This window comes from Coloeus monedula, assembly GCF_965178545.1.
Source record: "Coloeus monedula genome assembly, chromosome: 18".
NCBI lineage: Eukaryota > Metazoa > Chordata > Aves > Passeriformes > Corvidae > Coloeus > Coloeus monedula.
Genome location: NC_138798.1, coordinates 3,462,667 through 3,479,368, shown reverse-complemented (window position 1 = coordinate 3,479,368; position 16,702 = coordinate 3,462,667). Strand labels below are relative to the sequence as shown.

The following is a 16,702-nucleotide window of genomic DNA, read 5'->3' as shown; positions in this document are numbered from 1 at the left end:
CTAGTATGTGTTCTAAAAGCACACAGAAAAATACAATCAAGTATTTGTGTCCTCCACTGCCCCCAAACATAGCCCAATACATACCTGTGACCCAAGATGTCTTTTGAAGTTACAACAGCTCATGTTTCAATTAACAAGTATATTTTAGGCCTCTAGATACCAAATAATCCGCAACAATTGAGTATATTTTATTTCATGAAAGTATTTTATACCCAAATAAGTGATATACAATAACCAATGTTTAAAATTATTGAGGTAAATGTCTAACACCGTTAGTATAAATAAGGGATAAAAAAATTTTAAGTGCACTCAATGTTTAGATCCACGTGTTTGTGTCTGGTTACTGCCTGGGTACACAGTCACGAAGGTACCCAAGGTGTAACTTTCATGACCATTTCCACAGGTGGAAAATGAGAAAAAACATACTTGATATCATGGCATAAAGTGCAGAAAATAGTCAGAAAATTAGCTGTAATAACAGTGCCATTAGCTCAGAGCCTACCAGCTTGAGAAAATGAAAAATAACCATGTCCCACTAGTTTCTAATTCTGTATCTTTTAAACAACAAGAAAACCCCACACTTCTCAGTCCTGTTGTAAAAGATCCACAAATCAAAGAGAAATTCAGTTACTTATCCAGGACAGCAAGGAATTTTACAAAATAAACTTTGAAAACTGATTTTCTGGACATCCATTCAGAACCATGTAACTTCTAAATACAAAATTTACAGACAAGTAAAATTTTTACACCTGTCCACACCCTTTCAGTCAGTTGCTCTAGTGTGAATACCAAGTCAGGTTTTCTTCCTTTAGTGGGGGCTTTTAGGGGCCTGTTTCCCCAAGACAGATCTAGTATTCCAGTAAAGGATGGGAAAATACATTTTGTGCCTACTACCAAGATTTTGTGGTTTGGAATGCTGCTTCCTTATTGCCTTTACTAAAGCGATGCCTCCAGGGCTCCATGAACGAGCACCTGTGAGCCTGTAGTTACAATCCTCATCATCAGATTTACTTTAGGAATAGAGTATATTTGAAGCATGCAATGGCAGAGCTGAGAAAATCCAGTTTAGCCTCTGTATGACAGGACCTGTGAAAACACCAAGTGTAAAGCTGTTTGCTGCTTGTGAACCATGACTGCTGCTGAAAAACCAAACAACCCAGCAGGTTTTTGTTGTGTTTTTTTTATAGTTATGTTTTTAGAATACAAAGGCACCACAGGTGACCTTGTCAGCACTTTGCACTGCAGTGCTGCTGACAGGTGAGATCAGTCCCCATCTCCTCCAGTAGTAACCACACTCTGCACCTGAACTCCACAGGCACTTCCCACAGTTTGCAAGTACGTTGGGATAACCTGAGATGGAGGTTGGTGTGAGAAACCATGTTCAGCCCAGGCTGTTAGGCACAGCTCACTGTACTGTCACAGTCCCTCCTGACTCACAGCAAAATCCCAGGTTTCTATTCCACAGTGATAGCTACGACAGGGATGTCAAGTTTTCTTCCCTTTGGCTTGAAACTTGTCTCAAGTTTGTGTTCAAAAAACAGCTTTTACCCATTCAAGCCCAAAGCTACTCCATAGAAGAACTGTGTTCCAAAAAATTCAACTCCTAGACATAGCCACAATTACTGAAGCAGCCCAGGACAACTGCTGGAATCTTTCTTGGACAAGCCTCTTACCTAGGAGACCAAATGGAAGTTTTTGCCTAGAGAGGAAATGAACACAGTAGCCTTGGTGTCACAGAGGTGTCTGAGAGCAAGCAGCAATATTAATCACAAATAACCTACTTCCATAAATAAATATACATCAAGAAAAGTTGTCTTCCAGATCCTTTGGAAAGAAAAAATGTATAATGAGTTATTAAATACTTCAGCAAGGAGAACACTTTTCTAAACAAGGAAGACCAAGGCATAGCTAATTACTTGGGAATCCAACACAGAGAAAGCACCTTTTGCTGCTTGTTTCTGAGGGTTTATTAAAAATATATTTTCAATATAAAAGTATAAAATAATTACTACTTTGGCTTGGAAAAAAAACAGCAGTGGTTCTGATTTTCAAGCAAAAAAAAAATTATCCAGTGATAATTTCCATCTAGTTCCTTCTTTTTTAAAAAAGATTCTTAAATGAGAAACAGGCAAATCTATCTCTCCAGATAGTATGTGCCAGCTCATGAGAACTTTAAAACAGTTATTGCTTTTATTTTCTTCCATGGAAGAGTTGAGTCTCATTCCTACTCATGTGGCCACACCACATCGCAGTAAGTCTAGTCCTGGGTGTTTAGCAAGTTACAAAATGTGTAAGTGCCACGGGAAAAAGGCACTGGAGAAATCAGCAAAGTAATAATTACTTGGCAGCAAAACATACTGGGGAAAGTGGTGGGAAAGCTTTCACTCCTACCATCTGTCAAGCTTTCCAGGGAGAGCAGCGCTAGCGCTGAAACCAAGCGCTAATTGCTGCATGTCCCAAGTAATTTGTATCATGCCATGCAATATGGGTAGGACAAGCAGTATCTTCTAGTAAATGCCAATATCAGATAAACAGAGAAAAAAACCCCACAACTTCTCTATCCATTCCTAACAAATACCCAAATGTACAATGTTATTTTCCATGTATTTATACAGCCACCATTCAGCATTAACGAGAAAGATGCGAGACAGTGATCACAGGAGGAGGGCTGCACACACAGTGCAATCACACCCCAACTTCCGTTCCTTCAGATAGCAAAACTTGTATGAAAGGAACATTTTTTCCCTCTCTAAAGGGTTAGAACAATATTTATAATTATTCTTTAAATGGTAATCAGCAGTTCGACCAGTTCATCCACAGGGAGTCACCATAAGGCAGAAGCAGGATAGCGGGTTTATCTTCTTAAGCGCAGGTTTATGCAAAATTGGTGACGGCTGAGGTGACAGCATCACCTCTGTGATCCAGCTGATCCTGAAGCCGTGCAAATTCAGCAAGTTCATTGAGTTCCTGAAATTGCCTGTCTGTTTTATGGCTCACCAGTGACCGGTAGAAGTGGACTGCAAACACAATGAAAATCAATCCAAAGGGCACCATAATGGACGTCGATGCAATGGCTGCTGCCTGTCCTGATGTGATGGTAGAACTGTTGCTCTGTGGGGTGCTGTCAGTTTTCTTCTTTAAAGGAAGGAACTTCACCCAGCACAGTAACACCACCTCTGCAAGAAAGAGCAAAGTCCCAATGACAGTGGAAAATGCCCACGCGAGCTCAATGTGCCGGTGCATACGCTCGTGAGGAGATTCCTTGACAGAGTTGAGGTTATGCACATTGCTAACAGCCTCTATGTTTGGAAGAATGCAGGTACTTATCATGAGTGCAAAAAGGTGAACTGCAACAAGCACAGTCGTGCAGGCACTGAAGGCTATCAAGAGCCCCTGAGGGTAGTCGTGTTCTGCATCGAGCTGAACTTCCACCATAGCCACCTGAAAAGGAAGGGAGACAGATGCAGTTACCTACATCATATATTATTTGACTATAGGTCATTCAAAGTTTACACTATGTTTCTGGAAGATCATCTGATCCAAACAGAGTAATTTACATTCCTCTTCATGTCAATCTGCACCCTTTTCATGAGGTCCACGTTTAGGTCTGAGCTATCAAGCAAAGCCCACTGTTTTCACACTTACTGTTCTGTTGTAGAGCAAACCCACAACCACCTTGCCACCTCCAGCTCATGCCAGCAAAACAGCTGACCCTTATGAACAGCATACTTGCACTCAAGTGAAATATTTCTTCTTTTATGTTAAATTGAAGATGAAGCTTTTGATCTTTCACTTACAAAGTCTTTTGAAGTGTAACACAAAAGGCTGCAAAGGCAGGGAACTGCTGAAACAGCCTCAGTGGTCCTTTCTCCTTGGATATTTGGGTTTAAGTACTAAAGTGCAGAAACCTTTCATGAGAAAGATCACCTTTCCATGGAGCTCTCAGCTAGATTCTTTCACTAAAGTATTTAAGCAGACTCTGGAACACAGATTCACAACATGAAAGTCTCCAAAATGCCCATGGCAGCCAAGCAAGCCTGTTAAGAAGCTGGAGGAAAGACAATGTCTCCAGAAAAGATAACACAGTGCTCCCAGGCATCATTGCTCCCCCAAAGATGAGGCTACTCATGAAGATGCTCCAGCCTTCCACTACCATATGCGGCCATGCCCTTTTATAATCTTAGATCTCCAAGCATGTCTTTGCCTAAGGAGTAAAAAAATCAGCATTCAATAACAGCACTAGGAAACTCATAAAACCAGCTGGGATATTTCTGATAAAGCAAATGAACTAGAATGCCTTTTAACTGGTTTAAAAACTGCCAGGTGGTTTTATGCATATGTGCAATTGATAAGTGACATCAATCCCAACAGCTCTCCTGAAATGATCTTTCCTGGTAAATTTGCCTTTCAGACAAAGGACAGTTCCAAAGAGGAAATAATGCACCACGGTCTCCACATTTAGTGCTCTTTCTCAAAGGAACTCATTAAACAGACAAAATACAGGTTAAAAAAATGCAGAGGAAAAAACCTGACACCAATCTGAAATATAAGCACATCAAGCTGATAGGAAGAAAAATTCATGAGTGATATGGATGCAGGGAGGCATGGAAACTAGGGCCCAAAGACAGCTGCAAAAGCAGCAGGAACATTCAAACCTCACTATTTTGCAAGAGCTGAGCCAGGCTAACCTAGTCCTGGATCCCATCTTCTTACGTATGTTCCAGGACACCAGAACTCTGAATCACTAATGCACCCAATATATTAAGGCAACCTGGGGTTTTGCTCAGACATGTTTCAACAGGCATTTGAGGCCATTTGCCAATTTTTTAATTCCTTTATTGAAAGCTTTTATTGTCATAAGCCTAACCACCCAGCCAACTAGTAAGCAGTTTCCACGTGTTACAAGAAACTCAACAAGAAGTTATATTAATGCACATACAGTCCTTGCTCAAGGATTTAAAAATACCATTTTTCAGCTGTGGGAAACTTCACATTTGAGAGGATAAGCATTTGCTTGTCAGGTCTCTCTTCTGCAAGATTGCTTGTTAAGTCCCAACATACTCGTGGGATGTTGGGCTTCCTGTGTTTTTCACAGAACAATTGCAATCCTTCACCACTGAGGATTCATTTTCGTATGTAAAGATTTTTCTTGTAAGTCTTCTGCTGTTCCTAGATTCAAAGCATGGCAAGACACTTTAATCCTTTATCCTAGTACTTAGTATGATAACATAAACATGGCACTAAAGAGCTTCATGAGAGGAAGACTTTATTTTCTTTTAAGAACTGATGTATTTAGTTTACCAAATATTGAAGACATTTTGTATTTCCATTAATCAATGCCTCCATACTAATGATATCAAGCATCTGATTTTGAACACCTTGTGTTCATGTCTGGCAGACAGCCTGACCCATAAGTGAAAAATCAGTTCATGTTTTCCGTCTCCTCAAATTCTCAGTGAAGCTAATTTGGGAACTCTTTCAGTGTAAACTAGCAGAAAAGCTGCCAGCTCTTTTCAACTCTGAGTTTACTTCCTGGGCCAAGCTTGAGCCAGGCACCTAAAACAAAAAGCTTCATTTTTCACCATGAGGGCCTGTGCCTGTTTTCTAACAATGATGCAGTGTCAGAAGTTCTTCCCTCCTTTGCTCATGCTGCAATTTCAAAATAAACAGATCACAACTGCTCTTGTAAAGTAATACCTGCAAGAACAGGGCCCTTGTGAGGTCATCTGATATGATCCAAATTTATATAAAGCCTCAACTCACAGGTACATGCTGATGTTCTAGGCAGGATATGTTCCTGCTCTACTTGTTCAGAAGAGCTGCTCAGGGCAGGAACTGTCGTCAATGGCTGCACACTTTCCAATACAACACTTTTAGCACCTTCTCCTTCACCACTTTCAAAGCTTCTCTGAGCATTTGCTGCATGATTTGACCGTGCAGCTGCCATGCTGCAAGTGCCCGGCCTTGCTGTGTAGTCACAGTGTAACATGGGCTGGAAGACACCTCAGGAGGTCATCTGGGCTAATCCCTGGTTCAAAGAAGAGCTAACTTTAACTTCAGATCATCCTACAGATATGACTGACAGATTTACTATGGCTCTTGCCAAAGCTGTACATCTGAAGTACAGCTTCTTGACAAAACTAAAGGACTCATGACATCAAGACACAAGACTGAAGCTCTCATAAGCCTAAAAACAGTGGGTATTCAGAGATGTTTTCAGAAGATAACTGAATTCTGGCACATAACCTTGTTAAGCCTTCAACAGTCCTGGATTTCAGTCACAGCAGCCTAATTACCACCTCAGTGCAAAAAATTTAACAACTTGCCCTCTAGAAGAATCTGCACTTCAACTTCTTTTAAAGTACAATACCTTGACCAAGTTCATTTCACTTACTTATTCATAATGCTCTCATGTCTTATTCGACCAGAGGGGCTTAAATAAAGCCCCTGCTTTTAAATTAAAATCACAGGCTTACATCTTTTTCAGAATCAGTAGATAGTGCTGTAGAGAAAAGGAAATAAAAGCTTTATCTCAAGTAAATCTGTATTATCTATGAGCTATAATTTATAGATGACTTCCTTTCTTCCCCTTCCCCACAAAGATGCCTCTGAGCTCAGGTTGGTGGGAACATAACCCTGATCTGGGACTGCATTTTATACAGTCTAGCACTGGAATGGCTGAAAAGAAAGCTGTGTTGATCAAACATCACAACTGCATTTTTGAGGGTCCATCCATCATTGCTTGTCTATGGGTGGGACCACAGAGGAAACTCAATAATGAGCCGAGTGTCACAGCATCACTGGGAATCAGCTCCTCTGGCTGGCTCCCTGTTTTCCTGACAGTACTATTCACTCCAGAGGCAGAGGCGCAGAGCCAGGCTCTCACAGACTGTCTGCACCATTCATAAAGAGTTATAAACAACTCATACAGAGACTCTGTATGAGCCAGAATAACTTACCGGAAATTAAAAACAGATAAGTCAAAATAATGATCTTATTTACTGGTTTCATACAGAAGGGAAACTAAGCATCATTTATCCATTAGTCCAGGATCTTGACTGCAGATTACTGTATGCTGCAGAATGGCAAAACACATTAATATTTGCTAATGCTGACACTGGAATACAAATATAGGATTTCATTTTATTCTGGTAGCAAACAAGAAAAGGCAATACCCATGTGATTGGAGCAAATGCATCTTGAGGAGGTAGCACCCCTCCGTGCAGTGTAACTTACAGCAAATCTATTCAGTAAGTACAAGTTCAGGTTATCCAGGGGCTCAGTATCCCCTTTACATCCTTCAAACTACAGCAGCCACTTACAGCTGCTCCAAGACAGAACAGCAAGAGCCCCAAATACTCCACACTGCCTACTTTGCTTGTCTATAACCTCGAGACAGGGATGTTCAAAGGAGGCACAAAACTTTCCTTTCGTGACTGGAATAAAAGAAACTTCTTGTGTGGGGGGAGATTCTCCAGCACAGCTCTAACCTGTAAGTGCAGTAGCATTACAGAAGGCTACCTGGAAGCAGAAACCACAAAACTGGGCCTCTTTCCTGCAGGTTACAAAATGCCATTGTTTCATGTTATTCTACCAGCAACCCAGCTACATACCGCTAAAAAACTTCTACAGAGACTGTTTCAGTATTTAGAAAAGCAAAGTGACCTTTACTGGACAAGGACAATGCTGTGTTGAGCACCTGTACAGCTCTGACACCAGCGGCCCCAGGTCCCACCTAACCTTACCTCAGCACCAACTGTTATGGAAATCAGTTTCAGAAATATTTATCACCACAGTCAGTCTTCTGCAGAACACAACTGAAGCTGTCTTCAGGAGACCATACGGGCCATATTTCAAAGGCAAGAGTTGACAATTCTTTGATGATATTCAATATCTGAAGCATATATATCCTCATCTAGTCAAAGCCCAGCCAGCCTGGACCACTAGAGAGATTTAAAAGAAAACTGCTGCCTAGTAAATATCATCATCTGAATCCTACATATAAGGAAGCCAATCACAGTGTATAATTCAGACCCCTAACTCTGACTCAGTTATTTTCACAAAGCTTTTAACTGGTGGCAGGAGATGTTGAGTCTTCTGGTTTTATGACTATTGGCAATTAACAGCTTTCCTACGATTTCTGACTCCCATATCGTGACATTGTCATGCTACTGTGTGATGTATCCCTGGTGACAAAATGATGCCAAGTCAGAATAATTGTTCAAACAAAAATAACCTGCCAGCAGCCTGTTCACTATGAAGCTCTTGACTCTGCTGCTGTAGGTGCAGATGAGCTGGTGCTTGCAGTGTTGGATACAATCTGCAAACTGTTTCCCAGTTTCAAATAAACTGGATTGAGAAATAAAAACAGATAAAGCCAGGCATGAGAGGGAAGATCACACAACAATATCTGGGCTCTAATACAGAAGAGAGAAATATGTGATGTATGGAAGGAATCCTCCATTCTTTCATGGACTACACACACCCTACAATGTACAATTTCTTTCTTTACCTCTAACAATTTAGGGGGGTGATATTACTTGCTGGCTCCATAAATTGGAAAAGTATACTAAAATGAAGATTATAAACTTCATGGATTTTTCCTTTGGACATGTGGCACTGGATGACAGCATCCATGGAAACCTGAGTGAAAAAAATGCTCAGGTTTACTGGGGGGAGCTCAGCTCTCACATCAGTTGCCATCACCAGCCCCTACAACTGTTTCTGAAGCTCACTTACGGTGGCAAATCCTGATGTCTGAAACAAAACTAATTGTAAAACAGGTTTTTAATATTTTCTGAGGAAACATACACTTCAGGCTTTGAAACCTGGCTGAGCATTTCATACTCCACCTCACTGTCTGAGCGATCCCTTGCCTTTGGCATGCCTCATTCCACCAGGGTATACATCACCAATCCTGAGGGAATAAACTGTACATCTGAAGTACAGTTTGCACAGGGCTGCAGTTTGACACAAAAGTAGTCCAAAAAAAGGGAACAGTTCGGCGGAGATAAACTTAGTTTTTACTAGAGGACGCAAGTACTGTCTAATCAAAGAGCAAGGATCAGTGGGGCTGGCATGGAAACCAGCACACTCCACTCCTGACAATTCCCATCAATTCACTGGGTGGTCCTGGATGTGTCACTTAACCTCTTTCTTCCTTGCCTGATAAGGAAAAGAGAGGAACAATGACCCTTCATTGCTGTTGTCAGCTTTGGTCCAAGACTAGATTGTACTTCAGCAGCATTTTGTTCAAGTATCAGGTGCCAAAGAACTGCAGTCAGTAAACAATGCACAGGCGTGACAGCAAAACAGCTCAGCTTTTCAAGGCAGAGGGACAACTCTGAAAGATAAACAAAGTGTTTAAAAGAAATCTAAAAATATTCGAAATTTAACTCATCTCTTCTGAAATTCGATTAGGAAGTCTTGGCTAGAGGAGTAGGACTAGGACTAGGTCTGTCAGTGCAAAACCAAAGAGACTTCCACGGATTTCCACACTGAACTCGTTAAAGGAAGAAAAGAAGTGGATTTTTTTGAGGGGGAGCTTGGAAAAACTAAAATATGAATGTTCACATGTAGCATTCCTGGCAATTAGAGATTTTGTTAATTGAAACAAAGTGGCTTTTTCCTGAAATACTGTAAGCAACAAATTCAAAAGCAGCAGTTTTCAACAGCAGGAGACTGAACCCTCAGAATTCTAAAGAATTGAGAAACAAGCAGAAGCCTCACCTCATGCATCCACGGATTTTGAGAGTCCACATACCATATATTTAGAGAAAACCCAAAGGAATTCAAGACATTTAGTATGACCTTAAAATAATAGGATTTACATTAACTGAGATGCACCCTCCCTTAAAAGAAAATCTGTAAAACCCAACAAACTACTTTTTTCCCATGTTCTCTCTCTATGTAGAGGCCTGACTCAAGCAGCCTCAAACTGCTCTGAGACGGCAGAACGGGTGTTCAACAAGGAAAACTCATTACCAGAAGCGGCTTGTGAGCTCCCTGCCGGATGCGTGTTACCCCAGGAGAACCGACTCAAACGCATGAACACAGCTGCCTGTCAGTCAAACGAGCAGCACTCCACCACCTCCCGAAGAGTTGTGGTCTGTTTTTAGCCATTGAAGGAGGACAGTGACATTTATTTGACCGTCAGGAGGCTGCTGTGTTTTCCAACAGCATCATTGGAACAATGGCTCTGGAAAGGAGTAGATTCAACGGCTGAAAATGTTCAGTTTGTTACAAGCGGGGCAAAAAATCAAACTAAAGCGAGTCAGAGGAGTGAAATTCCGAATTTATAAACCGTGAAGGATTCGTAACAGCTGCATAAAGGGGCTGAGGACAGAGTTTGCAGCTTTGCATGTCAGAGGTCTGGGCAGATGAGGAAGTCTGTGAGTTACTGTATTTCAAACTAAATGGAGCTTCCATATGACACAATTCGGGCTACTACACTGTGCTTCACATCAAACTCGAAAGAAAACACACGCGAACAAAAAACTGTTTCTAAACCACGCAAAACACTCCAAACTAAGCAACACCCTAGTTTTCCTTAAATAAAAACCAGAAACCTCTCAACTGCAAAGGACTGATGATGGATGAGTCTGAGTGGCACCACCAACTTTAATCAGTTGTATTTCTTGGTTATCTGAAAGCAGGTCCAGTGCAAGAGCTGCCCCTGCCCTCGCAGCGCAAGGCGCGCGGTCTGGGAGAAGAGCGGCATGGAAGCCCCGCAACCCGGGCAGCGCTGCGGGGCTCCGTGCGCGGCCCCTTCGCTCCCGACACCCCGACACACGGCACGGTGACGCCGCACTCAGCGCCCCGGGGAGCTGCCCACGGTACACGCGGCAGGCACCGCGGCTTCTGCGGTCCCGAGCATCCTCCGCGGGGGAAATATGTAACAATCAAACAAATCTTGCACTATCTGGCGGAGATAAAAGCCGAGAGGCAGCTCTGAACTCGTGCCATGAAGCGCTCCAAAACAAACGAGCTACCGAAACGAACTGCCGGGAGCGCTGCTCCCTTTGCCCGGGGCCGGCCGGGCTCTCCGGGGCGGCGGCAGCAGCGCCCGCCCCGCTCCCCGGGGCCCCAGGTGCCACACGCCGCGTCGGGGGCAGCGCCCGGGCCGGGCCCGGCTCCCCCGTCCTCCCCGCAGTGGACTCCGGCCGGAGAAACAGAAGCGGCGGCAGCGCTGCCGGCCCCGTGCCACCCCCCTGCCCGCCGGGCCAGGCCGGGCGCTCACCATGGCGAAGCCGGAGAGCAGCGCGGAGGTGCGGCTGGAGGCTTTCAGCTTGGCGCGGCTCAGGTAGAGCTTCCGCCAGGACAGCGCCTGCATCGAGTGCTCGTTCAGGCTCATGGGCTCGGGGCGGAGGAGCGGGGCGAGGCGAGGCGAGGCGAAGTGAGGTGAGATGAGGCGAGGCGAGGCGAGGCGAGGCGAGGCGGAGCGGGGCCGGCGGGAGGTGGCGGCTCTCTCCAGCACAGCGGGCCCGGCCGCGCTAACACCCCATGGCGGCAGCGCGGCTCTGGCGGGCCGGGACCGCGCCCGCCGCGCGCCCCGCGAGCCTGCGCGCCCCGCCCCGGCCCCGCCCCGCCGCGCCCCATTGGTCCCCGCCGCCCGGCCACGCCCCCGCGCTTCCCGGCAGCCTCGAGGCTCAGCCCAGGCGGGCGCTGTGCCCCGGGGCGCCGCCCGCCACCAGGGGGCGCCGCGGCGGGAGAGCTGCGGCCCCGGGCCCTGAGGGCGTTGAGGCCCTGGCGGAGCTGTGGGGTCGAGCCGCTGCTGGAGCCCCTCCCCGAGCCCCGATTGGAGCCCCCGCTGGAGCCCCCCGCGCGTTCCCCGGGTGAGCAGCTCAGCTGGAGTGCAGCTGACGGGAATCTGTCGTTTCCGGTGGGTTTGTGCCCCTCAGCCCGGTGCGGGAGCCCTTGCGCTCCCCAGCGGACAGGATGGGGTGTCCCCCTGCAACACTTCCCTCAGAACAAAACACAAAGCCGTGCCTCAACATCCTCCTTATGTAGCCTCCTGTCCTGAAATGCTTAAACATTTAACCGACACCTGTCCTGTGGATCCAGACTGGCCAAAGCATCCACCCTTGCTTCCAGTTAAAATTGATGCACCTAACCTTTTGTCACGTAGTTCAGGTGTTTTGCAACATTTTGTAGGCCAAGAGCTCTTTGATAAACCTGCCTTTATTAGCAAGCAGTTGATAAGGTTGATTAAGCAGAAGTTTTCAACATCTACACATGCCAGTGTTGAAACATCTTTTATTACCAGGTTCACATAAACCCTTTAAACCATAATTTATTTTTTCCGTGTGTTACAGAGGGAAAAGTGAGGCGTAGAGCAGAACTCCCTAGCGAACACTTGGCACAGTTCTGAAGATGATTTCTGAAAAGGTGAGGCAAAATGCTGCTTGTGCCACATCAAATTTGTGCATCAGGAGGCTTAAGGGATGTGTAAGAAACAAACCTGTTGCTCTCAATTTGTAGTTAAGAAAAATAGGATTTTAAAAGTACAAATATTGCTGGACAAGGATACTTTTACTATTAACAGGAACATGGATGGTCGCCTAGGAGATGAATCCATGCTAGTTCCATTAGCAATCAAAAGAACTGCTAGTTTGTATTGTTTTGACATTTTCCACCTTACTTACAAGTGGGAAAATCACAGCACATTGTCTTTGCTTTTTTCTTCTCTTCACACCTTTCTGATTTGCAAGGTCCTTCGCTTACTTAAGCGCAGCAAAGGGACTGACAATCTAAACCAACAAGGTCACTTGATGCTTTTCATGTACAAGGCATTATTTTTAAAAAGATGTAGTGAAAACATCCAAGAAAAATAGTCTTAACGATTTGAAGTCTTCAGAGGCATTCCCTGTACCATGTAGATCTGATCTCATTCCCTTCTCAGGAAATAAACACAGTCCTCTTGTTATAAACAACTTCGGGTGAGATTTTTATCTACAGGGGCATTAAAACACCTCAGTGGAAGAAAGAGTTTGACTTAGTCTTTCCATAAAAGCCTTTGCTGTTCTCTCACTGACTCCACGAAATGTTGACCACCTTCTTTCTCTTTTTTTGGGTGACCATACTGCTGTGTAGGATCCATTTGAGTGGAAGTCCAGCATAAGTTAAAATTTAGAGGCAGATTTGGCACTGTTAGGTTTGTGGTTAGACTTGATGATCTTAAAGGTTTTTTCCAACATAAAAGATTCTGTGATTATAAAACATTACTCTTTCTTTGGTGTGCTTTAATTATTTTAAAAAACCCAAAAAAACAGAACAGAGGTCCTCACCCCACAATCAACATTCTCTGTGTCTCCCACTGGTGCCTGAGGCTAAGTCTGAGCACCACATTGCAAAGCAATGAGGAACAAACCCATTGTGATTTCTTTGTCACTTTTTTCTTGGGAGATATGACAACCATCAAAAAACAGTAACCAGAACTTCCTCCATATCTCAAACAAACATTTAAGTCTCTGTCATTTAGTTCCTATGGAATCATATATTTAAAAATATTTTGCATTGCTGCTCATGACAAATGTTTATGTACATGTACATAACCAACATTGATTGTTCACTATTTCGTCTTGTTTCTGTGCAAAATTATGGTTGAACTGTAACATCATGAGGGATTACTACTGCACTAATAACACCTAGGTCTTGACCTGTTCCCTAAAATCAGATTTCCCTAAAAAAAACCACCTGCAAGAGACATACATCTGACAAGGACTTCAAGTATCTTTCTAAATAATTGTATTAAAATAGACTCTTTGAACTCACTGTTGGTCTGTTTTTCTGTCCATCACTCTTACTTCTGTTTATTGGAAAAGGCTTTGAAAGATACAACAACGTTAAACACTGATGTACTGCTGAGTTTGTATTTCATTCAGAGAAACAGTATGAAAAAGGACCTACAGAATCAGAGAAGCATTTCATCTCATGCCCTTTTCCAGACCAGACCCATGTGTCATTTTGAGCTTCCAAGCCTCGGCGTTGTAGCTATGAAATAAACATTCCTTTCCTATAAGAAAGAAAAGAAAAAACGGTTTGTTAAGCAGAAAAACATATATTAAGAATCAAGCCTTCTTTCTGCAACTAAAACATGAAGACCACAGCATGCACCCTTTTCCCTTTCTGTTCCATTTTACAGCTCCATCTGAGGTACAAACTAAACAGGATAAATTATTTCCAACTCTATTACTCATTATGACACACCTCTACACTGCCACTCTAGAGTTAGCTGAAACTAAAAGAGTCAGCCATGCTTAATTAACTCTTAGAAATGCTTCAGGGAGTTCTTCTGAAGTCACGCTGGGGCTCAGAGCCGGAGTTCGCTGTCACCTGTGACCCGTGCAATTGCGGAAGGCCACCAAAAGGGTGTATCCTGCCCTCTCCCTTCATCTCAGCCCTCTCCAGCCTGCGGATTGCACCGATCAAATGGCTACAGAGCTTCAGTGGATTGACCTAATGAAATAAATACATATTTTTTTCTTAATGGCTGAGTTTTCTGCCGGATCAGGTCACTGAACTGACTCGCCCCGTGGCTGCACCAACATCAGACCTGCTGCAGGAAAGTGAGGGATGCAAGAGAAAGGGAACGGGCCCTTTCAGCAGCAGGCTGTTATTACCCCTAATTAGAGGTAATGTCAACCCGTTCTCTGGATCATTTATGCATGAACACAATCGGAGCAGGTGGCAGAAGTCCAAGTTTCTTTCCAGAAAGCCCTGAGAAATCTGTACACTGTCACAAGGATACTCACAGTTCTTTTTTTCTGCTAAAAATGTACTTCTCTATTTTCTGTAGGAGGCTGAATAGGTTCGCTGAGTACCCTGTGATTAATGTGATCCGGTGCTGAGCACACCGAGCTGCTGCCCTCGGCAGAGCAGCTTTGCTAAAACGTATCTCCAGCTTCATATGCAAATCAGCACTTCCATTTGTTCCTGTTACTGCACCCAACCCGAATCGAGCCACCACAAAGTGGAAGTCATGGTAGATCTGCATTAAAAACAACACATTTGAACTTGCAAAAGGCAAATAAAGGTTTGCCAGCAGTCCTAGGGAGGCTAAAGGAAACATCTTTGCAAATCTCATCTGAAGTAGAGCTTAATGTTTAGTTGATGGAATTTCTGCAGAGGAAAGATTTTGATCTGCCATGTCTAGAAAAATGGTATTTCAGCTTCCTTCATAAAACAGTGAAATAGTTAAATATCTCATCTTCAATCTTGACCCAAGGTAAAGTATAGAATGGTAGATCGTACAGGATAAACAGTATTTTCAAAAATGTTCTAAGATTAGTCCGGTCCATTCTATGCAATGGGAAGTAACTGTTTTAAAGCTCAGTGGGGTGAAACGATTCCATGTCTTCATACAGCTTTCCCAAGCACAGCACTTCAGCTCTGGTTTCAGCATGAGCCCTGCCGCACAACATTAATTAAATGACAGCTCCCAGTTCCAAGCTAACGAGGTCAGGATCCAGCGCCTTGGAATGATTAGATCTTAAATAATTTAAGCTACATTAATGTCTAGCAAAAAAAAAGTTTTAGAGTTTTTTTCAAAGAGTTCAGCTTAGCCCCTTTCCAATAACCACCGCTCCCTTTCCACAGTTGATGCTGTGGTTTTGACACTGCATCACAATGTTGGTGTGTTTTTCCCATATTTTTGACTGTGATTAAGGCCAGCCTTGTGTCAGCCCTGGGCTGTCCTGTTCCAAGCACTGCCTGATGGGGCTCAGCTCTGGGCATTGTTGGAAAACTGTGCCATAATCTGCTCAGAGGGGAAATCAGCCCCAACCCTCATCAGCCAGCAATAAGCATGGGAATTTAATATTGCTTCTAAATGTTTTTATCCTGTCTAATGCAGCTGTGGATATGGATATTCTTAGCATCCACAGCCTACACATTCCCATTCCCATCCTTTTTTTTTTTTTTTTCGCCAGTTCTTTTAAGTTTGGGATAGGTTTTTTGTTATTGACACACAGATTATTTCCATGGTATAATGAACTGTAGTTGAATAGGTATAATTTCTGTCTTAAAACAAGGTTTAAAAAGTGTTTTCTATTTTTGGAGATCTATAGATAGATATTGTGTTGTTTCTGAAACATTTACTTCCACACTTCCAAAATGTGCTCTGGTGTTTCCAGGTGTATGTGATGGATACAGTCCTTGGTGGGTTTGCTTGATACACCAAGAGTCTCAGATTGTCCATGTCCGAAAAAAAATATTTAGAAAAATGAGTTGATTTTCTTTTATGTCTCTGTTCTGTCTCTTTTGGTGGACTTTTGCAGCATGGATGGATGATGTGTTTTTTGTCTGATGATTCTCTAGTAACATCCATTTATCTTGTATTCTGACCTCAATCCTACAGATGTACACATGTATTTAATTTTAAGATTGAGTAATCTTGGCTGAAAGGTCGAGATATGTATATATCTCCTCAGGATTATGGATTAATAATGCACTTGCTCCAACAGACATCTGGAATCCACACTTCAATATATAGGCTATAAAACACTTCCATACCATAATAAAGTTCAATCATCTGCAAATAGGGAGATGTTAGAGAAAGACTACATAATTTTTCAAGATTCTGCAAACAGTTCTTGGCAGATTCAGAAGGAGAAGCTCGCTGCCTTAAATCCTGTTAGAACTCTGTCCTCTCCTGCTTTTATCCATGCATCATGGATCATTAAAATAGGGATCGTTCCAAAGA

At 43.3% G+C, this 16,702-nt stretch overlaps 1 protein-coding gene across 1 annotated transcript; it reads right to left on the bottom strand.

The window, feature by feature from the left end:
• Positions 1–186: 186 nt before the first annotated feature.
• LOC309580010 (calcium release-activated calcium channel protein 1) lies at positions 187–11,497 on the bottom strand. Its single transcript, XM_082293676.1, has 2 exons — positions 11,240–11,497; positions 187–3,441 (listed from the first exon to the last, which is right to left on the bottom strand). The coding sequence occupies exons 1-2, from the start codon at positions 11,351–11,353 to the stop codon at positions 2,875–2,877; spliced, it is 681 nt and encodes a 226-aa protein (XP_082149802.1). The 5' UTR covers positions 11,354–11,497; the 3' UTR covers positions 187–2,874.
• Between the last annotated feature and the right edge of the window lie 5,205 nt (positions 11,498–16,702).